The sequence below is a fragment of the Sphaeramia orbicularis genome, chromosome 21, assembly GCF_902148855.1.
Source record: "Sphaeramia orbicularis chromosome 21, fSphaOr1.1, whole genome shotgun sequence".
Classification (NCBI taxonomy): domain Eukaryota; kingdom Metazoa; phylum Chordata; class Actinopteri; order Kurtiformes; family Apogonidae; genus Sphaeramia; species Sphaeramia orbicularis.
Genome location: NC_043977.1, coordinates 59,538,090 through 59,565,390, shown reverse-complemented (window position 1 = coordinate 59,565,390; position 27,301 = coordinate 59,538,090). Strand labels below are relative to the sequence as shown.

The 27,301-nt window shown below is 46.9% G+C and overlaps 2 protein-coding genes across 2 annotated transcripts; one reads left to right on the top strand and one right to left on the bottom strand.

The window, feature by feature from the left end:
- Positions 1 to 225: 225 nt before the first annotated feature.
- Positions 226 to 4,100, top strand: LOC115412616 (tensin-1-like). The gene is made up of 4 exons (XM_030125214.1): positions 226 to 399; positions 802 to 870; positions 988 to 1,017; positions 3,350 to 4,100. Exons 1-4 carry the CDS (start codon positions 263 to 265, stop codon positions 3,486 to 3,488), a joined length of 375 nt encoding a protein of 124 aa, XP_029981074.1. The 5' UTR covers positions 226 to 262; the 3' UTR covers positions 3,489 to 4,100.
- A 20,182-nt stretch (positions 4,101 to 24,282) lies between these two features.
- On the bottom strand, positions 24,283 to 26,355 carry LOC115412088 (uncharacterized PE-PGRS family protein PE_PGRS20-like). Its single transcript, XM_030124381.1, has one exon. It carries the CDS (start codon positions 26,353 to 26,355, stop codon positions 24,283 to 24,285), a length of 2,073 nt encoding a protein of 690 aa, XP_029980241.1.
- Between the last annotated feature and the right edge of the window lie 946 nt (positions 26,356 to 27,301).

The following is a 27,301-nucleotide window of genomic DNA, read 5'->3' as shown; positions in this document are numbered from 1 at the left end:
CATTTCCAGCCTGTTGCTCTTTTGTAACTGTTGCTTTGTTGCTTAATTTCCAGCCTGTTGCTCTTTTGTAACTGATGCTTTGTTGCTTCCTTTCCAGCCCGTTGCTGTTTTTGTAACTGTTGCTCTGTTGCTTTGTATCCAGCCTGTTGCTGTTTTGTAACTGTTGCTCTGTTGCTTTGTTTCCAGCCTGTAGCTGTTTTGTGACTGTTGCTTTTTTGCTTCGTTTCCAGCCTGTAACGTGCTTTACATCAACTCCATTGACATGGAATCCCTGACGGGCCCCCAGGCCGTGGCCAAGGCCATATCTGAGACGCTGGCTACCAACGCTCCGCCTCCTGCCACCATCGTGCACTTCAAGGTGTCGTCCCAAGGCATCACCCTGACCGACAACCACAGGAAGTAAGTCCACAGGCTACGTCTCTAACTACACCTGTTAGTCCACTAACAGAATGCATACGGTACTTATTATTATTATTATACAATAAACTCCAGCACAAACCCAAAGAGAACAAATGAACTGATCTAAGTGAACACGTTTACAAAGATTTAAAAAAGGAAATGACGAATAGAAAACACATTCATAATAAATAAATGTTCTTAAACCTCTGGATGTAATCCAGTGTTTCAGTCGTACATTAAAGAGCCCAGTGTTTGTTCATAAATGGACCCAATAAACCCAAACCCGTCCTATAGAAACATACAGAACAAGTATCTACAAATAAAATGGTTTAGTAATGAAATAGAAATAGTTTATGAACTGATTTTCTTTGGTTTATTTAACTGTTAATTTTCACTTTTTAGGCTTTTCTTCCGTCGTCACTACCCGAGCAACACTGTCACCTTCTGTGATACAGATCCTCAGGACAGAAAGTGAGTACCGATCTCTGTCAAGTTTTTACAACCCAGCTAATAATTAATAAAGTCAAATGGACTAAGTACCTTTGAAAGTATGAACATGAACCTGATGCTCACATCCTCTGTCCACAGGTGGACCAAACCTGAGGGAGGAACAGCAAAGTAAGTCCTGTTAGCAGAGCTCATGTGTGTTCAGAGGAATGGATCAAGAGTTTACCAAGAGATAGGATGGATGAAAGAAACAGAAAATAAGTACAAGTATTTGACTTCAGATGGTTTTCAGGTATCTACTGTATACAGTCAGGTCCGTTTATATTTGGACCGGGTCATTTTGCAGTTGGACACCACTGCAGTTGATCTCCATCCATCCATTTTCTAACACTTATCCAGGGACGGGTCACAGGGGTAACAGTCTAAGAAGGCATGCCCAGACTTCCCTCTCCTCAGACTCCTCCCTCTCCTCAGACTCCTCCTCCAGCTCATCCGGGGGGACCCTGAGGTGTTCCTAGTCCAGCCCACAGACATAGTCTCTCCATTGTGTCCTAGGTCTTCCCCGCGTTCTCCTCCCGCTCTGAACACATTCCTCAGAGAGGAATCCAGGAAGCATCCCAAACAGATGCCCGATCCACCTCAGCTGGTTCCTCTGGATGTGGAGGAGCAGCGGCTCTACTCCGAGCTCCTCCCTGGTGAACAGTAATCCTAGTGGTGCTCTGCTACAGGACAAACACCAAGAAGAGCTGGAAGGAGTGTGTCCCTCTACTGGAAAGAAGGCTAGAGGCCCATGGTAGCACTACGAGAAGGTAGAGAAGGAAGAGAAGATAGTGTCCTAACAGAACAGAGCAGGGATGGGAATCTAAAGACAGAGCTGCCTAAGAAATATCCCCACCTGTCCACAGCTGAGGACCTGGAGACTGTTCAGCAGAGGTTGACAGTCCTAGGTACCCCCTAAAGAGGTCTACAAGAGAAGTAGAGGCTTCCTAAGGGAAGGGCTTGCAACTGCTGGTTTTAACATGAAATCAAATGAGAGCATCCATCCTCTGAATCGCTTTATCCTTGACAGGGTCGCAGGGGCGGAGCCTATCCCATCTACCTATGGGTGAAGGCGGGGTTCATCCTGGACGTGTCACCTGTTCATCACAGGGCAACATACACTGCGTTTCCACTACATGGTACTGGCTCAACTCGACTCGACTCGGCCTTTTTGTGTTTCCATTGTGAAAAGGACCTGGAATCTGGTACCTGGTACTAGTTTTTGGGTCTCACCTCCGCCAAGGTGCCAAGACGGGGGACCAGATAGTAAAAGGTGACGTGTAAACACTGCAGACCACTGATTGGTCAGAGCATCCTCTCTGTGCCCTGCCCTTTTACAAACACAGATGCAGAAGTTTGCAGTAAATATGTCGGTAGGTTAATCTGTAAAACTACGCCGTGGTCGGTCGAGATTCAGTCTTTGGTGGACGACGTAAAAATTCAGCATGAATTTGATGAGACAACACGCAACGAGTGAGTTTATCAGCAACTCTGAGCAGACAACACAGAAGTAACGCATCGCATCGCTATGACGACCAGGTACTGTAAAGTGGGTAGCATCCTGTAATGGAACTGGTCTGGAATAGGACCTGGTACCAGAGTGGAGTTGAGTTGAGTCGAGCCGGTTCCAGGTAGTGGAAACACAGCAATAGAGATGAACAACCAATCACTGTCACCTTCACACCTATGGGTTATTTAGAAGAGAGAGCCCACGCAAACACAGGGAGAACATGCAAACTCCACCCTGGGGAATCGAACCCAGGACCTTCTTGCTGTGAGGCGACAGTGCAAACCACTGAACAAATGAGAATGGGATGAGTGTTTTTCAGGAACATAAAATTTCAAAACCCAAATATAAAACATGTTGGAGGAGGAGTGAGTTCTGGACTCAGAGCTCTGCTAAGAAGGTTCCTCAGAGGCCTCCTTTGGACCTGGAACCTTCTGGAACTGAGACGGTTCCTCAAAGGCCTCCATTGGACCTGGAACCTTCTGGACCTGAGAAAGCTCCTCAAAGTCCTCCATTTGATCTGGAACCTTCTGCAACTGAGAAGGTTCCTCAAAGGCCTCCATTTGACCTGGAACCTTCTGGAACTGAGAAGGTTCCTCACATGCCTACGTTGGACCTGGAACCTTCTGGAACTGAGAAGGTTCCTCAAAGTCCTCCATTGGACCTGGAACCTTCTGGAACTGAGAAGGTTCCTCAAAGGCCTCCATTTGACCTGGACCATTCTGGAACTGAGAAGGTTCCTCAAAGGCCTTTGTTTGACCTGGAACTGAGAAGGTTCCTCAAAGGCCTCTGTTTGACCTGGAACCTTCTTCTCAGTGCCTCCTTTTGCTTTGAGGTGGCTGCAGTAGAGGCTGGATCAGGACTTCCACTGCATCTGTTTCAACTGGAGGAAACCACCTCTGATGCACAATAAACACAACCTTCTGTGAAGAACACACTCTTCTTTTGTCATTCCAGGTTGTTTGGGTTCGTTGCACGAAAGCAGGGAAGTACGACGGACAACGTGAGCCACCTGTTCGCAGAAATGGACCCGGAACAACCCGCTAACGCCATCGTCAACTTTGTTTCCAAGATGATTGTGTCCCAGAGGAGATGAGTCCAGTCTGAAGCCCTGGTCCTGTTGAAGCCCTGGTCCTGTTGAAGCCCTGGTCCTGTTGAAGCCCTGGTCCTGTTGAAGCCCTTCAGTTCATTTCTTCTGTTTGGGACCGTTTCATCTTTGTTTTCTGATCGTATTTCCTGCTCTTTTAAATTCCTGTAAATGTACCTGAGTTTGTGTTTTTCCAGTTGAAGGTGAGGACAGTCTGTGGGTCTGGTTTTGGGTCTTGGGTGGATTCTTTAGTGGGACAGAGGAAGTGTTGGAGGGATGGTGGTTTAGTATTGGATGGGGACAGGACACTTGCTGTGTTTTCCTGTTGGGGTCAAAGGGGGGTCATATTTGGATAGGTCACCCAAAGACTGTAACTGTAGTGAAGGTGAAGGTGGTGCCACTGTCAGAAGGTCCCAGTGTTGGTCAGAAGGTCCCAGTGTTGGTCAGAAGGTCCCAGTGGTGGTCTGATGGTCCCAGTGTTGGTCAGAAGGTCCCAGTGTTGGTCTGAAGGTCTCAGTGGTGGTCTGAAGGTCCCAGTGTTGGTCAGAAGGTCCCAGTGTTGGTCAGAAGGTCCCAGTGTTGGTCTGAAAGTCTCAGTGGTGGTCTGAAGGTCCCAGTGTTGGTCAGAAGGTCCCAGTGTTGGTCAGAAGGTCCCAGTGTTGGTCAGAAGGTCCCAGTGTTGGTCTGAAGGTCCCAGTGGTGGTCTATCAGACTAACGTGTCCTCCTCCTGTCCTTCTTCACTTTTATGACGTCCATTGTGTTTGCAGCTGCTGTGGTCCAGGGTGAGGACCAGGACTCACACAGATTCTGTTATATATGTGGTTATATATGTGGTTATATACTCTGTACATGTTTTTGGCATGTTTCATTCACAAACAAGTGGTGCCAGGCACATCTAAGCCCAACCCTCACAACTATTACAAATCAGAAAACATTTGAACTTTGACCCACTCGTCCCAAAATGTAGAGTAGGAAATAAACAAACAAACAAAAACAAACCCCAGAATACCTTATGTATGCAAATGATACACACCTGGGGTTGTCCTATACCTAACATAAATGTGACATATATGACATATATGTCACACACACACACACACACATATATATATATACACATATATATATATATATATATATATATATATATATATATATATATATATATATATATATATATATATATATGTGTATATACTGAATTGTTGGACATGTGCATTCAAAAGTTTAGAGAAGGTCACATTAAGTTCACCTGTAAAGGTTATAGTGCATTTGAGGTTCATCCTGAAATTTCATCCGAAAGCCGAATATCCCTAACTTTTTATGAAATATATATATATATATATATATATATATATATATATATATATATATAGGGTGGGGAAGCAAATTGTGTTGACATATATTGTATTGACATATGTTGATGTCATAATCATACCTAACACTATTATCCATACCTTTTCAGAAACTTTTGCCCATATGAGTAATCAGGAAAGCAAACGTCAAAGAGTGTGTGATTTGCTGAATGCACTCGTCACACCAAAGGAGATTTCAAAAATAGTTGGAGTGTCCATAAAGACTGTTTATAATGGAAAGAAGAGAATGACTATGAGCAAAACTATTACCAGAAAGTCTGGAAGATACTATTAAAGAAGAATGGGAGAAGTTGTCACCCCAATATTTGAGGAACACTTGCACAAGTTTCAGGAAGCGTGTGAAGGCAGTTATTGAGAAAGAAGGAGGACACATAGAATAAAAACATTTTCTATTATGGACATTTTCTTGTGGCAAATAAATTCTCATGACTTTCAATAAACTAATTGGTCATACACTGTCTTTCAATCCCTGCCTCAAAATATTGTACATTTTTCTTCCCCACCCTGTATATAAAAAATAAATAAATAAATAAATAAATAAATAAATAAATAAATAAATATATATATATATATATATATATATATATATATATATATATATATATATATATATATATATATATACTACCAGGCAAAAGTTTGGACTCACCTGTTTTTTCTTTATTTTTATGACTATTTCCATTGTAGATTCTCACTGAAGGCATCAAAACTATGAATGAACACATATGGAATGATGTAGTTTAAAAAGGTGTGACAAAACTCAAAGCATGTTTTATATTTTAGATTCTTTAAAATAGCCACATTTTGCTTTTATGACTGCTTTGTGCATTCTTGGCATTCTCTCGATGAGCTTCATGAGGTAGTCACCTGAAATGTTTTCCAAAAGTCTGGAAGGAGTTCCAAATGATGCTGAGCACTTGTTGGCCATCTGTGGTCCATCTCATGTCATTTAAATAAGAAGGTGAGTCCAAACTTTTGCCTGGTAGTGTACATATATATATATATATATATATATATATATATATATATATATATATATATATATATATATATATATATATATATATATATATATATATATATATGTCCCATTAATCCACATGTTGATCCAACAGCTGTTGAATGAACACTTTAATATTTCACTCCTTTGTATTTCTGTCCAGTGGAAACTTTCTCATTTAACCAAAGAATATATATACAGGGTGTCCCATAAGTCTCCATGCATATGAGAAATAATACATATGGTTCTAACATGTATTTCTTTATATTTCTTCTTTATAGTTCTTCAGCAGTGGAGGACACACATTGAAATGTGTTCCGACAAAATGTCACTCATATAGAGCATATTATAGAAATAAAAATGGTTTATGTCAAGAAACGTTTATTTTTACTATGTATGGAGACTTATGGGACAGCCTGTGTATATACACCCCCCCCACACACACACACACACACACACACACACACACTCACACGGTTCCAGTCATGTGACTGTTTGTAAACCCATTGGATTGAATCTCAGTTTGTTGTTGAACAGATCCAACTCAAAGTGACCCATATTTATTTGCTTATTATCTTGTATTTGCTCTATTAACATGTTTTAGATCGTATACATAAGAAAACTGCTGTTTGTGCAAACACAAAGCTTTTATTTGACTTAACGTTGACAGAAAGTGTAAAGTGTGAGTGTTTCAATCACTGTTATTACTGAATGTGTGTTTTTCACAGCTTTGATCCAAATGTTTTCAGCCTCACTGATGCTTCACATAAGATCTACGAAAAAATGAATGTATGTCATTAAACCTGCCCAAGAAATATACTGTTCATATTTAACCCTTCAGTGTTGGAGTTTTCATTGTGTGTTTGTATCACAGCTCTGATTGGACCAATGACAGCAGCTCTGTATGTTCTGCAGTTCATCCAACAGTCACTACTGCCCTCATGTGGTCACTAGAGAGTATTACAGAGGAACAGACTCCATCAGAAGACAGGCTTTAACTCTGTCAGAACACCTGTTTAACACCTGCTCAGGTGTATTCATATTCACAAGACATGGGCTGTGCACTTCTGCTGATTGTGTCGTATTAACGGAGGATGCTCTGCTGTTCGGTCCAAAGGAGAACAAACAAACAAACAAGCATCAGCTCCAGGTTCTGAACCCACCACAGGTGTCCCAGTACATGTCCTCATGTGTCCTCATGTGTCATCATCTGTCCTCTGTGTCATCATCTGTCCTCTGTGTCCTTGTGTGTCCTCTGTGTTCTCTGTGTCCTCATGTGACCTCAGTGTCCTCATGTGTCATCATGTGTCCTCTGTGTCCTAGGTGTCCTCATGTGTCCTCATGTGTCCTCTGTGTCTTCATGTGTCCTCGTGTGTCCTCATGTGTTCTCTGTGTCCTCATGTGACCTAAGTGTCCTCATGTGTCCTCATGTGTCCTCTGTGTTCTCTGTGTCCTCATGTGACCTAAGTGTCCTCATATGTCATCATGTGTCCTCTGTGTTCTCTGTGTCCTCATGTGACCTAAGTGTCCTCATGTGTCATCATGTGTCCTCATGTGACCTCAGTGTCCTCATGTGTCCTCTGTGTCTTCATGTGTCCTCGTGTGTCCTCATGTGTTCTCTGTGTCCTCATGTGACCTCATGTGTCCTCGTGTGTCCTCATGTGTTCTCTGTGTCCTCATGTGTCCTCATGTGTCCCCATGTGTCCTCAGTGTCCTCATGTGTCCTCTGTGTCCTCAGTGTCCTCATGTGTCCTCATGTGTCCTCTGTGTCTTCATGTGTCCTCGTGTGTCCTCATGTGTTCTCTGTGTCCTCATGTGACCTCAGTGTCCTCATGTGTCCTCATGTGTTCTCTGTGTCCTCAGTGTCCTCATGTGTCCTCTGTGTCCTCAGTGTCCTCATGTGTCCTCAGTGTCCTCATGTGTCCTCTGTGTCCTCATGTGTCCTCATGTGTCCTCAGTGTCCTCATGTGTCCTCAGTGTCCTCATGTGTCCTCTGTGTCCTCAGTGTCCTCAATGTCCTCATGTGTCCTCGTGTCCTCATGTGTCCTCATGTGTCCTCAGTGTCCTCATGTGTCCTCTGTGTCCTCATGTGTCCTGAGTGTCCTAATGTGTCCTCATTTGTCCTCTCTGTCCTCATGTGTCCTCGTGTGTCCTCATGTGTTCTCTGTGTCCTCATGTGACCTCAGTGTCCTCATGTGTCCTCATGTGTTCTCTGTGTCCTCATGTGACCTCAGTGTCCTCATGTGTCCTCAGTGTCCTCATGTGTCCTCTGTATCCTCAGTGTCCTCATGTGTCCTCATGTGTCCTCTGTCCTCAGTGTCCTCATGTGTCCTCAGTGTCCTCATGTGTCCTTGTGTCCTCATGTGTCCTTTGTGTCCTCATGTGTCCTCATGTGTCCTTGTGTCCTCATGTGTCCTCATGTGTCCTCTGTGTCCTCAGTTTCCTCATGTGTCCTCGTGTCCTCATGTCCTCATGTGTCCTCGTGTGTCCTCTGTGTCCTCTGTGTCCTCATGTGTCCCCGTGTCCTCGTGTGTCCTCGTGTGTCCTCTGTGTCCTCATGTGTCCTCGTGTGTCCTCTGTGTCCTCGTGTGTCCTCATGTGTCCTCATGTCCTCATGTGTCCTCATGTGTCCTCGTGTGTCCTCATGTGTCCTCTGTATCCTCAGTGTCCTCATGTGTCCTCGTGTGTCCTCATGTGTCCTCGTGTGTCCTCATGTGTCCTCATGTGTCCTCGTGTGTCCTCATGTGTCCTCATGTGTCCTCGTGTGTCCTCATGTGTCCTCTGTGTCCTCGTGTGTCCTCGTGTGTCCTCGTGTGTCCTCATGTGTCCTCATGTGTCCTCGTGTGTCCTCGTGTGTCCTCATGTGTCCTTGTGTCCTCTGTGTCCTCATGTGTCCTCGTGTGTCCTCATGTGTCCTCGTGTGTCCTCATGTGTCCTCATGTGTCCTCGTGTGTCCTCGTGTGTCCTCGTGTGTCCTCATGTGTCCTCGTGTGTCCTCATGTGTCCTTGTGTCCTCTGTGTCCTCATGTGTCCTCGTGTGTCCTCATGTGTCCTCGTGTGTCCTCATGTGTCCTCGTGTCCTCTGTGTCCGGATGATGATCTGGAGTCACAGTTCCTTTAACGTAGAGTTCCTGATGCAGCAGCCAATTGGTCCGACACCGTATCAGCTGATTGGTCCGACACCGTATCAGCTGATTGGTCCGACACCGTATCAGCTGATTGGTCCTGGTGGGCCGGCCCAGCCCTGAACGTCCTGCACCTGCACAGGTGCGTTCATCCAGAGGGACTGTAATCAGACTGATATGAAAACTAGGTTTAATGTGGTCTTCGGCAGCAGGAGGGGGGACATGCTGGACTGGACCTACAGTATCATCAAGGGGGATGGCACCCCCCAGGCCCCCCGGCCCCTCAAACCCTGTTTTTCTTCAGTTGAGTCCTGCCAGCGAGCCCCTGCAGATTAGGAACATAATGAGTGGAGCAGGTGAGGGTCTGGATGAATGGAAGCACCACAGGACCGGTTCCAAAACAGGGACTAGAACAGTGGGGCTGAACGGGGGGGCTCACACACACACACACACACACACACACACACACACACTAGAAAATTTGTTTCTGAAGGAGGGAAAGACGTTGGGGGGACAAGGAGGATACTGCTGAGGTGATGGGGGTGTTCCACAGTCGACCCAAACCAGTGGAGTGTCCCACAAGTTTGTGTGGATTCACTACATAAATAAAGCCTGTGTCTTCACATAAACTGATGACGCTACAGTGTATTATTCTAACCATAGTGGGATTAAGGACATGTCCTTAATCAGGCTGTCCACCTCCGTCTCACATGTCCTTAATCAGGCTGTCCACCTCCATGTCACATGTCCTTACTCAGGCTGTCCACCTCTGTCTCATCTCCTTACTCTACTAGTGTTGAGGACATGCCTTATCCGTTATCTTCAGATCAATGACAGTCGAACCTATTAGTATTTTTACACACACTCACTCTGACTGATAGACCAGTGGGAGTGTTTCAAAAGATCACGTGTAAAGCACACACACTCCCATTCTACTGGGCATGTCACACACCCTTTCTACTGGGCATGTCACACACCCTTTCTACTGGGCATGTCACACACCCTTTCCACTGGGCATGTCACACACCCTTTCTACTGGGCATGTCACACACCCTTTCCACTGGGCATGTCACACACCCTTTCCACTGGGCATGTCACACACCCTTTCTACTGGGCATGTCACACACCCTTTCCACTGGGCATGTCACACACCCTTTCCACTGGGCATGTCACACACCCTTTCTACTGGGCATGTCACACACCCTTTCTACTGGGCGTGTCACAGTCCCATTCCGCTGGGCGTGTCTGGACTGTTTTAGTGAATGCCCTAGACCAGTGGTTCTTAACCTGGGTTCGATGGAACCCTAGGGGTTCGGTGAGTCAGTCTCAGGGGTTCAGCGGAGGTCCAGACACACACTCGACTCATTAGTCGGGTGTGTGTGTCGGGCTAGGTCCGTGTATGTAAACAAACGGCTTCAGAGACTCTTTCTCTGATTGACATCCAATATACGCGGTGTACTGTTGTTGCTTATAGCACTACAACACAATCCGGAAGTTTTATAATCTCTTCCACTCGTCTGACGATGAATTATTTGAGTATTTTCCACATCGTTGTTATGACTTTTGCTACTTCCTGTTAACCGAGGAGGCAGCCATGTGTAGCGCTTGTTTACATTTTTCGGTCACCGCACTGGTCAGTTACAATCATGTGACGACAAACGTACAGTCGCGGATGGAGAGATCGTATTACGCTAAAGCTGAGCTAGTGCCGTAATAAAACAACGATCACAAAAATACTGAAGGAGTAACGAGAACTTGTTTTTTGATACACTATTTGATACACTGATTTGCAGTAAATATTCATTATTATTGTAGCCTGATGGAAATTAGGTGATGGGTGTGTGTTAAAATGTTAAAAATGATAAATAGCATAAATACAATAAGTTCATTACTGGAATACATAAGGTTAAAAATTAAAACCATTTCAATGTTGTCGTATTAGAAAAGGTCATGTCTTTGTGAAAAGGTATGGAATTTGTTGTGAGTTCATGCACTGTATTGGTTTTGTTCTTTGAACACAGTGATGTTAATGCACGGTTCATTTTGTGCACCAGTAAAACATATACCTGTGTCTTGAATTTGAAAAAAAATCATATTGTATTTTTTAATAAAGAAGGGTTCGGTGAATGCGCATATGAAACTGGTGGGGTTCAGTACCTCCAACAAGGTTAAGAACCACTGCTCTAAACAGTCATGATCCCTTTATCAAATTAAAATCCACTATTGATGACAATTCAGTTTACTTCTAAGACACAACTACATTCAAAGGACCCAAATACAGACATTTTAAAGACACACACACACACACACACACACACACACAAACGTACTTTTGCAGGATTGAAAACAATCTGTCCTCAGATTCAGATTCAAACATAAAACCAAAGGGTCATTTTTAGTTTCATCCACTAGAGGGAACTGCAGCACCTTCTGTCTGTGATAGACAGATAGATAGATAGATAGATAGATAGATAGATAGATAGATAGATAGATAGATAGATAGATAGATAGATAGATAGATAGATAGATCAACCTCAAACACCCCAGAGAGTGTTTATTATGTCATTTAAAACATCCTAAATAACTTTAAAACATATTTGAAACCATGTCCAAAAAGTCCACTTTTGGACGTCATACTATAGCCTTACTAAAAATTATTTTTGGAGCAATTTCAAAAAACACCTTAAAATGTTTTACATCAACCTGGAATCAAAAAAAGAGAGTTTTTATTATGTCATTTAAAACATCCTCAATCACATTTTAGAGAAATTTGGAATCATGTTCAAAATGTCCATTTTTGGACGTCATACTGTAGCCTTACTAAAAAATTATTTTTGGAGCATGTTCAAAAAACACCTTAAAATGTTTGAAATCCACCTGACACAGCTCAGAGAGTCGTTCTTCCGTCTTTTAAAGCATCAGAACATTAGTCAGTGTACCAGCAGCAGATGAACCCACAGTCCAGTGGACACACCAGGAGGTTCTGATCCAACTGAGGAGAACATCTGCCTTCAACCAGAACCAGAACATGACTGGACAGGACTGGAGCACAATGAACACATGTGGACAGACATCTGCCTTCCACCAGCCTTCAGTCAAACCAGTCACATGTCTGTTAGCGTTAGCTGTTAGCCGTTAGCCTAGCCGTTAGCATAGCTGTAGCGGCGTCAGTGTGAGTCTTCTCTCTTCGATTGCTCAGACCTTTTGGACGTCGTAGTTAAGTCTCAGTATTTACGGCTGGTTACGTAGTCGCGGTAGAACTCTTCGGTGTGTTCAAACGTTGGCCGGAGCACAGAACAGTCGGACTACTCCATCCTGGAAGGCCCGTCACTTGAGTTTTTATTGAATGAAATAAAATAAAAAATACCAGATTCATTTGATTTACTTTGTTCTGAAAAATGCAGTGAATCAAACTAAACTAAATGACCAAAACAAATATATGTCAAATTAAAGCTGCGAGCAGAATTGGGCGGGGCCTGGCACCGCGTGCTCCGCCTCCTGTGATCGTCGACACCTAAGGTCCACTCACACCTGTCTGTCCCCACACCGGCTCCACCCCTTTTGGGTCCGTCCTCCTTTCATCCCTCTGCGGAAAGCACCATTACCTATAAATGAGACTTTTATTTTGAAAAACCCTAGAGTGTGTATGTGCGTGTCTGTTAAATGACCAAAGAAATAAAAGAGAAAAATAAATAAATATTAAAAACAGTCCTGGACAGCTGTTTACGAGGAAAGGCTCACCCTGTCGGTCTGAAGTGAACACACAGAACCTGGAACTAACGGAACAAACTGGTGTCGAATTGAACTTTCCATCTTTCATCTTCAGAGGGTCATGTGGGCGGAGCCTATCCCAGCTACCTATGGGTGAAGGCGGGGTTTACCTGGATGTGTGTCTATAGGTCAGCTCTAGATGAATTGACAGACCAATGGGGTTAGAGAACCAGGAAGGAGAACCAGAGGGAGAACCAGGGAGGAGAACCAGGGAGAAGAATGAAAGGGAGAACCAGAGGGAGAACCAGGGAGGAGAACAAGAGGGAGAACCAGAGGGAGAACCAGGGAGGAGAACCAGGGAGAAGAACCAGAGGGAGAACCAGAGGGAGAACCAGGGAGGAGAACCAGGGAGAAGAACGAGAGGGAGAACCAGAGGGAGAACCAGGGAGGAGAACCAGAGGGAGAACCAGGGAGAAGAACGAGAGGGAGAACAAGAAGGAGAACCATGGAGGAAAACCAGAGGGAGAACCAGGGAGGAGAACCAGGGAGAAGAACGAAAGGGAGAACCAGAGGGAGAACCAGGGAGGAGAACAAGAGGGAGAACCAGAGGGAGAACCAGGGAGGAGAACCAGGGAGAAGAACGAGAGGGAGAACCAGAGGGAGAACCAGGGAGGAGAACCAGAGGGAGAACAAGAGGGAGAACCAGGGAGGAGAACCAGGGAGAAGAATGAGAGGGAGAACCAGAGGGAGAACCAGGGAGGAGAACCAGGGAGAAGAACGAGAGGGAGAACCAGAGGGAGAACCAGGGAGGAGAACCAGAGGGAGAACCAGAGGGAGAACCAGGGAGGAGAACCAGGGAGAAGAACCAGAGGGAGAACCAGAGGGAGAACCAGGGAGGAGAACCAGAGGGAGAACCAGAAGGAGAACCAGGGAGGTGTACCAGGGAGGAGAACCTGGCAGGAGAACCAGAGGGAGAACCGGGGAGGAGAACCAAGGAAGAGAACAAGGGAGAAGAACCAGGGAGGAGAACCAGAGGGACAACCAGGGAGGAGAACCGGGTAGGAAAACCAGAGGGAGAACCAGGGAGGAGAACATGAGGGAGAACCAGAGGGAGAACCAGGAAGGAGAACCTGGGAGAAGAACCCGGGAGGAGAACCAGAGGGAGAACCAGGGAGGAGAACCGGGCAGGAAAACCAGAGGGAGAACCAGGGAGGAGAACATGAGGGAGAACCAGAGGGAGAACAAGGGAGGAGAACCAGGAAGGAGAACCAGGGAGAAGAACCCAGGAGGAGAACCAGAGGGAGAACCAGGGAGGAGAACCCCCCCCAAGCGTTCAGAACAGACAGAATGCAGTCAGTGAACTCCCAGAACAAAGTTGATCTGTGACTCTACTGTAGTATGGAAAAGGATCCTGTTCCCAGTGTTTGTAACTCCATCTGTTCCCAGTGTTTGTAACTCCGCCTGTTCCCAGTGTTTGTAACTCCATCTGTTCCCAGTGTTTGTAACTCCGCCTGTTCCCAGTGTTTGTAACTCCATCTGTTCCCAGTGTTTGTAACTCCGCCTGTTCCCAGTGTTTGTAACTCCGCCTGTTCCCAGTGTTTGTAACTCCATCTGTTCCCAGTGTTTGTAACTCCATCTGTTCCCAGTGTTTGTAACTCCATCTGTTTCCAGTGTTTGTAACTCCATCTGTTCCCAGTGTTTGCAACTCCATCTTTTCCCAGTGTTTGTAAGTCCATCTGTTCCCAGTGTTTGTAACTCCATCTGTTCCCAGTGTTTGTAACTCCTTCTGTTCCCAGTGTTTGCAACTCCATCTTTTCCCAGTGTTTGTAACTCCGCCTGTTCCCAGTGTTTGTAACTCCATCTGTTCCCAGTGTTTGTAACTCCGCCTGCTCCCAGTGTTTGTAACTCCGCCTGTTCCCAGTGTTTGCAACTCCATCTGTTCCCAGTGTTTGTAACTCCATCTGTTCCCAGTGTTTGTAACTCCACCTGTTCCCAGTGTTGGTAACTCCATCTGTTCCCAGTGTTTGTAACTCCGCCTGTTCCCAGTGTTTGTAATTCCATCTGTTCCCAGTGTTTGCAACTCCATCTGTTCCCAGTTTTTTTAACTCCGCCTGTTCCCAGTGTTTGCAACTCCATCTGTTCCCAGTTTTTTTAACTCCGCCTGTTCCCAGTGTTTGTAACTCCATCTGTTCCCAGTGTCTGTAACTCCGCCTGTTCCCAGTGTTTGTAACTCCATCTGTTTCCAGTGTTTGTAACGCCACCTGTTCCCGTGTTTGTAACTCCGCCTGTTCCCAGTGTTTGTAACTCCGCCTGTTCCCAGTGTTTGTAACTCCACCTGTTCCCAGTGTTTGTAACTCCGCCTGTTCCCAGTGTTTGTAACTCCTTCTGTTCCCAGTGTTTGCAACTCCATCTGTTCCCAGTGTTTGTAACTCCGCCTGCTCCCAGTGTTTGTAACTTCGCCTGTTCCCAGTGTTTGCAACTCCATCTGTTCCCAGTGTTTGTAACTCCGCCTGTTCCCAGTGTTTGTAACTCCACCTGTTCCCAGTGTTTGTAACTCCGCCTGTTCCCAGTGTTTGTAACTTCGCCTGTTCCCAGTGTTTGCAACTCCATCTGTTCCCAGTGTTTGTAACTCCGCCTGTTCCCAGTGTTTGTAACTCCATCTTTTCCCAGTGTTTGTAACTCCATCTGTTCCCAGTGTTTGTAACTCCGCCTGTTCCCAGTGTTTGTAACTCCATCTGTTCCCAGTGTTTGTAACTCCACCTGTTCCCAGTGTTTGTAACTACACTTGTTCCCAGTGTTTGTAACTCCATCTGTTCCCAGTGTTTGTAACTCCACCTGTTCCCAGTGTTTGTAACTCCGCCTGTTCCCAGTGTTTGTAACTCCGCCTGTTCCCAGTGTTTGTAACTCCACCTGTTCCCAGTGTTTGTAACTCCGCCTGTTCCCAGTGTTTGTAACTCCTTCTGTTCCCAGTGTTTGCAACTCCATCTTTTCCCAGTGTTTGTAACTCCGCCTGTTCCCAGTGTTTGTAACTTCGCCTGTTCCCAGTGTTTGCAACTCCATCTGTTCCCAGTGTTTGTAACTCCGCCTGTTCCCAGTGTTTGTAACTCCACCTGTTCCCAGTGTTTGTAACTCCGCCTGTTCCCAGTGTTTGTAACTTCGCCTGTTCCCAGTGTTTGCAACTCCATCTGTTCCCAGTGTTTGTAACTCCGCCTGTTCCCAGTGTTTGTAACTCCATCTGTTCCCAGTGTTTGTAACTCCACCTGTTCCCAGTGTTTGTAACTACACTTGTTCCCAGTGTTTGTAACTCCATCTGTTCCCAGTGTTTGTAACTCCACCTGTTCCCAGTGTTTGTAACTACACTTGTTCCCAGTGTTTGTAACTCCATCTGTTCCCAGTGTTTGTAACTCCGCCTGTTCCCAGTGTTTGTAACTCCATCTGTTCCCAGTGTTTGTAACTCCGCCTGTTCCCAGTGTTTGTAACTACACTTGTTCCCAGTGTTTGTAACTCCGCCTGTTCCCAGTGTTTGTAACTCCATCTATTCCCAGTGTTTGTAACTCCATCTGCAGAGTTTTCACAGACATGAACATGGAAACCAGATAGTGCCTGGTAACTCCGCCCACTCTGCATGCTCTGTTCTCATGGCATGTTCCCATAATCCCACTGGAAACCCAGAGTCTCCTTATTAATGATCAGGAATGCACTCAGTACCGTCAAAACCCTGAGTGGTGAAAGTCTGCTGTCAAGACGACACCAGGCATGTGAGGGTTTGTTCTGAGTGTCCAGATTTAGACGATGTGTGCAGACACGTCTGAGCGGCGCAACCTGAACCTGTGGAGGATCAGCCAATAGACGAGAACCAGATGAACCTGTGGAGGATCCCAGAGTAGACGAGAACCAACCGACAAATACAGTCGTCAAAAGAGCAGTCAGTCTGAAATACAACCAACGACAAAACTAAAAGGGCCGTCAGTTAAATACCACCGACGACAGCAAAACTAAAATGACAACACACACAACTGGGATGGGATATTATATAAATGTGTATATATATATATATATATATATATATATATATATATATATATATATATATACTACCAGTCCAAAGTTTTAGACCAGCCCAGTTTGTTCCAGTTCTGTCTGTAAATTCCATCAGTTCCAGTTTAATGAACAGCTGTAAATGGTCCAAAGGTCAGAGTGAACTGACAGAGGAAAAAAACAAAAAAGGTAAGGTTAAAGAAAACTGAAAAATAATGTACATTTCAGAATTATACAAAAAGGAGAACAAGAAATGGGTTAACAACTGAAAGCAGTTCTGCAGCAATAGAGGTTGATCAAGTCTGGAAAGTTGGTGGTTCAATTCCTGCAGGTGTCCCAACGTTTGTGAATTCCTTCCACCCCCTGTGTCTGCAGAACAGGAGTGTGGAACACACTGTGGTACCAGACCCATGGAGCAGGACTGGAAGAGGACTGGACTGAAGAAAGGAGTGTGGTACTGTAAAAATGGAAAAGAGGAAAAGAATGAACCAGAGAAGAGAGACAGAGCATCAGAAGAGGGAAAAATGGAGGTGTGTACTCCAGTGAAATGTCCAAGAAAGTCCAGGTGTCAGGAAGTCCAGTTTCCTTCAGCATCCAAAGGCACTGAAACTGGACTGGAAATGTAGACAGAAGAGGTCTGGAAGAAGCACAGACACAACAGAAGAAGAAGAAGAGTTTAGGACAGAAAACAGCTGGAGTGAGAGGAGACTGACAGGACAACAGCTGAAAGAAGAGAGAAGAGAGAGGAGGAGGAAGAGAGGAGGTCATAGAGGAGGAGGAGAGGAGACTGACAGGACAACAGCTGAAAGAAGAGAGAAGAGAGAGGAGGAGGAAGAGAGGAGGTCATAGAGGAGGAGGAGAGGAGACTGACAGGACAACAGCTGAAAGAAGAGAGAAGAGAGAGGAGGAGGAAGAGGAAGAGAGGAGGTCATAGAGGAGGAGAAGAGGAGACTGACAGGACAACAGCTGAAAGAAGAGAGAAGAGAGAGGAGGAGGAAGAGAGGAGGTCATAGAGGAGGAGAAGAGGAGACTGACAGGACAACAGCTGAAAGAAGAGAGAAGAGAGAGGAGGAGGAAGAGAGGAGGTCATAGAGGAGGAGGAGAGGAGACTGACAGGACAACAGCTGAAAGAAGAGAGAAGAGAGAGGAGGAGGAAGAGGAAGAGAGGAGGTCATAGAGGAGGAGAAGAGGAGACTGACAGGACAACAGCTGAAAGAAGAGAGAAGAGAGAGGAGGAGGAAGAGAGGAGGTCATAGAGGAGGAGAAGAGGAGACTGACAGGACAACAGCTGAAAGAAGAGAGAAGAGAGAGGAGGAGGAAGAGGTCTGAGGTCTGAGGTTCAGAAACATTGGGTTGAGTTGCATATGAGGGACATGTACGCTGCTGCATCCATCAGCTGACTGGTGTCAGTGGTGGTGTTGGTGGGGTTAGTTAGGAGTGCGGTGTTCCAGTCTTCCAGTCCAGACTGCTCTGGTACTTTGGTGTTTAGTCTTGGTCAACAGGAGGTAGTTGAGTTCCCCAGGACTTCCTGATTCTGTCTCTCAGGTCAGCTGCCCTTCATTCAGTCTGTCTGTTTTTGGGGCTTGGTACCCAGTCTTTTTTTTTTTTTTCAACTTGTCCTTCATCCTAACAGCAGAATGGTAGTCTGGATCCTTTTGGTGCTGAACACATTTGCTTTGCCAAAGGAAACTTCATAAAGTATATGAAGCTCCACTTGATATTCTACTGAGTTTATTATGAGTTTAGTTGAACCATATTTAGATGCCGGACGTGACATGGGGGGGTGGGGGGTGGGGGGGGTGAATGGGAGAGAGCAAGAGAGAAGAAGGTGGTGAAGACCCTCACAAGGAAGTATCAACAATACAAACAGTAACAACCATGGAGGTCATTATAAAGGAAACAGTAACTACAACCAACACTGAGTAAAACTGGGCACAAGAGAGAGAGAAAAAAAACAGAACAAAACTACAAAAAAAAAACACAATAAAATACATAAAACCTATGAAATGATGAATATAAGAAAAGAAAGCATGAACAAAATATCATACTCCATGTTCGCACAAATAATACCAGTAACAGATAATACCAGTAACAAATAATACCAGTAACAGATAATACCAGTAACAGATAATCCCAGTACCAGATAATCCCAGTACCAGATAATCCCAGTACCAGATAATGCCAGTACCAGATAATCCCAGTATCAGGTAATCCAAGTATCAGATAATCCCAGTATCAGATAATCCCAGTATCAGGTAATCCCAGTATCAGGTAATCCAAGTATCAGATAATCCCAGTATCAGGTAATCCCAGTATCAGGTAATCCCAGTATCAGATAATCCCAGTATCAGGTAATCCCAGTATCAGATAATCCCAGTATCAGATAATCCCAGTATCAGGTAATCCCAGTATCAGGTAATCCAAGTATCAGATAATACCAGTATCAGGTAATACCAGTAACAAATAATACCAGTAACAGATAATCCCAGTACCAGATAATCCCAGTACCAGATAATGCCAGTACCAGATAATCCCAGTATCAGGTAATCCAAGTATCAGATAATCCCAGTATCAGATAATCCCAGTATCAGGTAATCCCAGTATCAGGTAATCCAAGTATCAGATAATCCCAGTATCAGGTAATCCCAGTATCAGGTAATCCCAGTATCAGATAATCCCAGTATCAGGTAATCCCAGTATCAGATAATCCCAGTATCAGGTAATCCCAGTATCAGGTAATCCAAGTATCAGATAATCCCAGTATCAGGTAATCCCAGTATCAGGTAATCCCAGTATCAGATAATCCCAGTATCAGGTAATCCCAGTATCAGGTAATCCCAGTATCAGGTAATCCCAGTATCAGATAATCCCAGTATCAGGTAATCCCAGTATCAGGTAATCCCAGTATCAGGTAATCCAAGTATCAGATAATCCCAGTATCAGGTAATCCCAGTATCAGGTAATCCCAGTATCAGATAATCCCAGTATCAGGTAATCCCAGTATCAGATAATCCCAGTATCAGATAATCCCAGTATCAGGTAATCCCAGTATCAGGTAATCCAAGTATCAGATAATCACAGTATCAGGTAATCCCAGTATCAGGTAATCCCAGTATCAGATAATCCCAGTATCAGGTAATCCCAGTATCAGATAATCCCAGTATCAGGTAATCCCAGTATCAGATAATCCCAGTATCAGGTAATCCCAGTATCAGGTAATCCCACTACCAAATCCCCACATTAGTTGTTGTCATTCATCTGCTGTGTCAGAGTGAACAGGTCACACAGACATGGAACCACAATCCCCCCCCCCCCCAAGGATCAGGGGTGGACCCAGAGGGCCCCAAGGCCCGGCCAACCAGCAGACACCACAGAGGGGGGGGGTCCAGCCCGCCCCCCTGAGAGGCCACAGTGTGCCCGCTCCAAACATGGACAAGGGAGGCCCCTGCCAGAGGCCCTACAGCAGCCGAGCCCAGGCCCCAGGGGGCCAGGGACACCAGCCGCTACCCCCCCGCCAGGGGCCGGCCACCCAGGAGCAGGCGAGGTGCCGGTCCCCGAGCCCCACGAGCCCAGGAGCCACCTGTCCCCCCAGGCAGGGGTCCCACCCGGCACACCAGGCGGCCAGGCCGGCCCAGGCGGCCCCCTGCTGCGGGCCGGTGCGCACCCTGATGCCACAGCCCAGCGCCCCAGGGGCCCGGAGGCCCACCCCCCCATGCTCACCCCCCTTCCCACCAAGCCCAACCCCCAAACTCCACTTTGGTACCGTTGAAGAAAAATCACAAAACCTGGTTCAAAGTTTGCTGCGATGAGTGTAGCTTTATTTAGTGTTCCGGAGCACGGTGAGAGGACCGACGCAGACAGAGTCTGTTTCAGTAGTCTGACCCCGAATCTACGTTTTCAGATGGTTTTTATAGTTAATTCAAAGCAGTCAACAGAAAACGAAAGACAAACAAAGTAATAAAGAAAAACAGGGGGTTGAACACTTTAACAAATTTGACCGTTAAATAACAGTCAAATACTGTCAGCTGGAGTTTCCAGCATGCTACTGTTATTCTACAGTATCTCTGCTGTCATCTACAACTACAGTTTCTTACTGTAAAAAGTGTTACGGCACTGGGCTGTAAATAATGTTCCTTTTACAGTAGAATACTGTTAGCCACAGTTGCTGCATTTTACAGTAACTACCGTAATCCAAGAAACAATATATTACTGTAAAACGTATTTAATGTAATATTTATGGTATAACACAGTGAAAAGCTAGGATTTTAACATTTCAAGTTCATTCATTTTTTCATTCATTCATGAATGAATGAATGAATGAATGAATGAATGAACATTTCAAGTTACATTTTAAAATACGACATCATGAACATTGCTAGAAACAGCTCAAACAAGAGATGACATTATTATATATAACCATGTAAATTGACAGGCTGTTTAGTTTAACGGTTTCCACTTCGCGGCTAGCAAGTATGCTTCAACTTAAATTAGCTGCATGTTTGCTACATACGGTTAGCACCCCAAAATATGCAGTATTATCATGCGTGTTATACTGTGCAAGTTGCGTCCGGTGTGAACACAGTTTATGGAGGCAATTTAATGTTAAGTGAACCCAAAATGCCACAGTTACGTTGATAAAATCACAATTACCTTTACGCATGAACAACTGGAGCAGAACGGAGTTGTGTCGGTGTTGGCAGAAGCCTCAGCTGACCTCCGTTCCGTTCTGTGTGGGGTTAAGTCCAGGTGAAAATAGTCCTCCTCAGTCATTTTCTTTTTATTTTATCCTTCTGCTTCAAAAAAGAACCACTTACCTTTGATGCAGACAGTCTAGAGCTAACATTCGTTGGACTGAATCTTTTCTAAATGAGCTGGTGGGATTTGATGCCAGATGACTTTGTTCGGAGCAGTTATGGGCGGACAGCAGTTAAGGAATTGAAGAAAATACTGTAGAATACTGTCAAACTTTGCAGTAGCTTACTGTTTTCAATTTGCACCTTACAGACCTCATTATTTACAGCATTATACTGTATTGACAAATAACAGCATGATACTGTACAAAATTTACTGTTTTTTTACAGGAATTTGTTACAGTGTACTTCAGGAAGGAGACGAGAATTTACATTCAAGGGAAAGGGGAGGGGGTCACACACCAGGAAGGGGGTTCACACCAAGGGAAGGGGAGGGTGAGTCTGTCAGACCTGGTGGAGGCATCTGAACATATGATCGAAACACCGCTGGCTGATGCTCAACAGGTTAGCTCAGCATGAACATGAAACCAAAGGGTGCCGTCTGTGTTCTCAAATCACTCATTTTCTTCCTCAGTACCCAATCTTGAATATTTGGAGGTCATGGTGAAACCACCCCCAAGCTGACCTGTGGTCCTGGCTCCTCCCCCTTACCGTAGCATCTTTGTACCGTGGATGCGGTCCGACGCTGGACCTCATCAGTCTGTAGCTGTGGTACAAACTTCTGATTGTTTCTTATTCCAGGTGACGTCTGAGCCGGTCCGACTCTGTCATTTATTGTAACGCTCATTCGGAGCTTTAGGTGTAGAGCGTAAAGAGCCTTGCCCAAGGGCCCGCCTGGGTCCATTCTGAATCCTGCTGGGATTCAAACCTGCAACCTTCCGCCCCAAAGTCAGTGGCGCAAACAACTGAGCTATCCATATATATATATATATATATATATATATATATATATATATATATATATATATATATATATAGTCCCTCTTATCCACTGGCAGTCCCTCGTCAGTCCCTCGTCAGTCCCTCGTCAGTCCCTCGTCAGTCCCTCTCTTCCTCTCAGTGTTTCCAGGTAATTACCTTACAGTTATTACAGCAGTCTAGACAGAAGAAGAAGAAGACGGGGGGGGTGGGGGGGGGTGAACTCAGGTGTCACAAGCAGCGCTGAGCCCAGAACTGAGGAACTAAAGAGAACAGAACCGACCATGGTACTGTCAGACAAGGTTCTGTTGGGTTCTATTGGTTCTGTTGGGTTCTGTTGGTTCTGTTGGATTCTATTAGTTTTGTTGGTTCTGTTGGGTTCTGTTGGTTCTGTTGGGTTCTGTTGGTTCTGTTGGGTTCTATTGGTTCTGTTGGGTTCTGTTGGTTCTGTTGGATTCTATTGGTTTTGTTGGTTCTGTTGGGTTCTGTTGGTTCTGTTGGATTCTATTGGTTGTGTTGGGTTCTGTTGGTTCTGTTGGATTCTATTGGTTCTGTTGGGTTCTGTTGGGTTCTGTTGGTTCTGTTGGTTCTGGTTAATTCCAGCTCTACATGTACAGTGTTCTCAGATCACTTATGCTTTGGATTCTATGTAAATAAAATGTGGTTGCTTTCTTCTGTGAGCTCTAATATTCTTCATCTTTGAACTGAAGGCAGATGGTTGTTTGTTCTTTCCCATGTGGTTCTAATCAAACTGAACAGATCTGTTCTGGATCCAACAGAACAGGAAAAGAGACTGGAATGGTTTAAGGAGGGTCTAATTGGCACGTCAGAACTCCTGGACAGAACATGGACCTGGACCGAGTCCTGCAGGATCCTCCTTCACGGACTCAGATAAAGGCCTGACAGTTCCCAGGGCCTGTCTTCAGGATGTAGACGGGTCCGGGGCCCGTCTTCGGTACATAGACAGGTCCAGGGCCTGTCTTTAGGATGTAGACGGGTCCAGAGCCCATCTTCAGGACATAGACGGGTCCGGGGCCTGTCTTCAGGATGTAGACGGGTCCGGGGCCTGTCTTCAGGACGTAGACTAGTCCGGGGCCTGTCTTCAGTACGTAGACGGGTCAGGGGCCTGTTTTCAGCACCTAGACGGGTCCGGGGCCTGTCTTCAGTACGTAGACGGGTCAGGGGCCTGTTTTCAGCACCTAGACGGGTCCGGGGCCTGTCTTCAGTACGTAGACGGGTCCGGGGCCTGTCTTCAGGACGTAGACTGGTCCGGGGCCTGTCTTCAGTACGTAGACGGGTCCCTCTTTTATCTCCAGACAGACAGGGGTTACTGGACCTGGACCCCCTGGACCTGGACCCTGTGGACCTGGACCCTGTGGACCTGGACCCTCTGGACCTGGACCCTCTGGACCTGGACCCTCTGGACCTGGACCCTGTGGACCTGGACCTTGTGGACCTGGACCCTGTGGACCTGGACCCTCTGGACCTGGACCCTGTGGACCTGGACCCTGTGGACCTGGACCCTCTGGACCTGGACCCTGTGGACCTGGATCCTCTGGACCTGGTACATCTAGGTCCAACTGAGTCCACCATCCTGTCCCCTAACAGACTCATGGACCAGCGTGTCCACAGTGACATCAGCTCATGACACAGTGAAGGAACAATGGGTTCAAAGAAAACATGACGTCAGTCTGAAGTTGAACTGGGTGGAGTTGAAAAGGTTCAATGAGTCCTAAAGAAAGAAAGAAAGAAAGAAAGAAAGAAAGGAAAAAAACTGGTTTATGTTTGAATCACACTCACCCTATTACATCAGACATGATACAGTTCTCTGTGTGTGTGTGTGTGTGTGTGTGTGTGTGTGTGTGTGTGTGTGTGTGTGTCTATCACGACACACTGTTGTGGAGGCCCTCCGTACCCTCCCGTTCCCCCCCGTTCCCTCCTGTACCCTCCTTTTTTTGGGTACAGAAGGGTAAACTTCCTCCTGTTCCCTCCTGTTCCCTCCCGTTCCCTCCTGTTCCCTCCCGTACCCTCCTGTTCCCTCCTGTACCCTCCTTTTTTTGGGTATAGAAGGGTAAACTTCCTCCTGTTCCCTCCTGTTCCCTCCCGTACCCTCCCGTACCCTCCCGTTCCCTCCCGTACCCTCCTGTTCCCTCTTGTACCTTCCTTTTTTTGGGTACAGAAGGGTAAACTTCCTCCTGTTCCCTCCTGTACCCTCCTTTTTTTGGGTACAGAAGGGTAAACTTCCTCCTGTTCCCTCCTGTTCCCTCCCGTACCCTCCCGTACCCTCCCGTACCCTCCCATTCCCTCCCGTTCCCTCCCGTTCCCTCCCGTACCCTCCCGTACCCTCCCGTTCCCTCCCGTACCCTCCCATTCCCTCCCGTTCCTCCCGTGCCCTCCCGTACCCTCCTGTTCCCTCCTGTACCTTCCTTTTTTGGGTACAGAAGGGTAAACTTCCTCCTGTTCCCTCCCGTTCCCTCCCGTTCCCCCCCGTTCCCTCCCGTTCCCCCCCGTACCCTCCCATTCCCCCCCGTACCCTCCCGTTCCCTCCCGTACCCCCCCCCCCCCCCCCCCCCCGTTTCCCCCCTGTTCCCTCCTGTTCCCTCCCGTACCCTCCTGTTCCCTCCCGTACCCTCCTGTTCCCTCCCGTTTTCCCCCGTTCCCTCCCGTTCCCCCCCCGTTCCCCCCCGTTCCCTCCTGTTCCCTCCTGTACCTTCCTTTTTTTGGGTACAGAAGGGTAAACTTCCTCCTGTTCCCTCCTGTTCCCTCCTGTTCCCTCCCGTACCCTCCCGTACCCTCCCGTTCCCTCCCGTTCCCTCCCGTACCCTCCTGTTCCCTCTTGTACCTTCCTTTTTTTGGGTACAGAAGGGTAAACTTCCTCCTGTTCCCTCCTGTTCCCTCCCGTTCCCTTCTGTTCCCTCCCGTACCCTCCTGTTCCCTCCTGTTCCCTCCCGTACCCTCCTGTTCCCTCCTGTACCCTCCTTTTTTTGGGTATAGAAGGGTAAACTTCCTCCTGTTCCCTCCTGTTCCCTCCCGTACCCTCCCGTTCCCTCCCGTTCCCTCCCGTACCCTCCCGTACCCTCCTGTTCCCTCTTGTACCTTCCTTTTTTTGGGTACAGAAGGGTAAACTTCCTCCTGTTCCCTCCTGTTCCCTCCCGTTCCCTCCCGTTCCCTTCTGTTCCCTCCCGTACCCTCCTGTTCCCTCCCGTTCCCCCCCGTTCCCTCCTGTTCCCTCCTGTACCCTCCTTTTTTTGGGTACAGAAGGGTAAACTTCCTCCTGTTCCCTCCTGTTCCCTCCCGTACCCTCCCGTACCCTCCCATTCCCTCCCGTTCCCTCCCGTACCCTCCCGTTCCCTCCCGTACCCTCCCGTACCCTCCCATTCCCTCCCGTTCCCTCCCGTGCCCTCCCGTACCCTCCTGTTCCCTCCTGTACCTTCCTTTTTTTGGGTACAGAAGGGTAAACTTCCTCCTGTTCCCTCCCGTACCCTCCCGTTCCCCCCCGTACCCTCCCCTTCCCCCCCGTACCCTCCCGTTCCCTCCCGTACCCCCCCCCCCCATTCCCTCCCGTTCCCTCCCGTACCCTCCCGTTCCCTCCCGTACCCTCCCGTACCCTCCCATTCCCTCCCGTTCCCTCCCGTGCCCTCCCGTACCCTCCTGTTCCCTCCTGTACCTTCCTTTTTTTGGGTACAGAAGGGTAAACTTCCTCCTGTTCCCTCCCGTACCCTCCCGTTCCCCCCCGTACCCTCCCCTTCCCCCCCGTACCCTCCCGTTCCCTCCCGTACCCCCCCCCCCCCCGTTTCCCCCTGTTCCCTCCTGTTCCCTCCCGTACCCTCCTGTTCCCTCCCGTACCCTCCTGTTCCCTCCTGTTCCCCCCCGTTCCCCCCCGTTCCCTCCTGTACCTTCCTTTTTTTGGGTACAGAAGGGTAAACTTCCTCCTGTTCCCTCCCGTACCCTCTCATTCCCCCCCGTACCCTCCCGTTCCCTCCCGTACCCCCCCCCCCCCCCCCCCCGTTTCCCCCTGTTCCCTCCTGTTCTCTCCTTTTTTGGCCTGTGTTCCTAAAAGGCCTGTGTTCTTCAGTCCCGGTCCAAACAATGGGCCTATTCAAGCTGCAGTCTGCGTCAGGACTGGGCTGAATCCGATACCTCTGATTCAGGGCTGCGATCTTTCTTTTGAACCGACTATTTTTGAGCGTCTACCTTCCATTAGTGCTTTTCTTTCCATGTCTTGTGCGGGCGACTCCCTACAGAAATAAATGCAGTATGTGAGCGCTGGGACAAAGAGGCTGAAACACAGTGTTCTTTATGTGTGCGAAACGGAGCCCGTCAGTGGACACAGGCCCACGTCAGACGCACTTCCACTAGAACCACTTTAGGTTCATGTTTTATTTGGAACAACCTGAGTCAGAGGAAGAACAAAAAAAGGAGAACACACAAGAGTCTGTACGTTTGAACTCATATTTATTAAGGAACCCACATTAGAACATCAGTTCAGCAGTAGAGTGCGTGAACATGGATGAAGGAGTCAAATATATGAAGTGATCTGAAGAACACCGCCCACACAGGAGACGGACACACTGACCCCCCCCCCCACACACACACACACACACACACACACACACACACAAATAAAGACACACCCCACCAGTTTCATCTGTTCAGGGGTGTGGGTTTGGACCACACCTCCACAACTCAGGACCAATGACAACAGGAGCAGAGGCAGGAATAGGAGTGTACCGAACATAAAGAGTAGGAGTGTACCGAACACCAACAGTAGGAGTGTACCGAACACCAACAGTAGGAGTGTACCGAACACAAACAGTAGGAGTGTACCGAACACCAACAGTAGGAGTGTACCGAACACCAACAGTAGGAGTGTACCGAACACCAACAGTAGGAGTGTACCGA

What these genes read in the sequence shown, in the direction of transcription:
- LOC115412616 (XM_030125214.1), top strand. Translation starts at nt 263, where the DNA reads ATGGAATCCCTGACGGGCCCCCAGGCCGTGGCCAAGGCCATATCTGAG. An exon ending in ACAGATCCTCAGGACAGAAA is followed by an intron (nt 871 to 987) that starts GTGAGTACCGAT and finishes CTCTGTCCACAG; the next exon opens with GTGGACCAAACCTGAGGGAG. An exon ending in CCTGAGGGAGGAACAGCAAA is followed by an intron (nt 1,018 to 3,349) that starts GTAAGTCCTGTT and finishes TTGTCATTCCAG; the next exon opens with GTTGTTTGGGTTCGTTGCAC.
- LOC115412088 (XM_030124381.1), bottom strand. Translation starts at nt 26,355, where the DNA reads ATGAGAGGGTACGGGAGGGAACAGGAGGAAGTTTACCCTTCTGTACCC.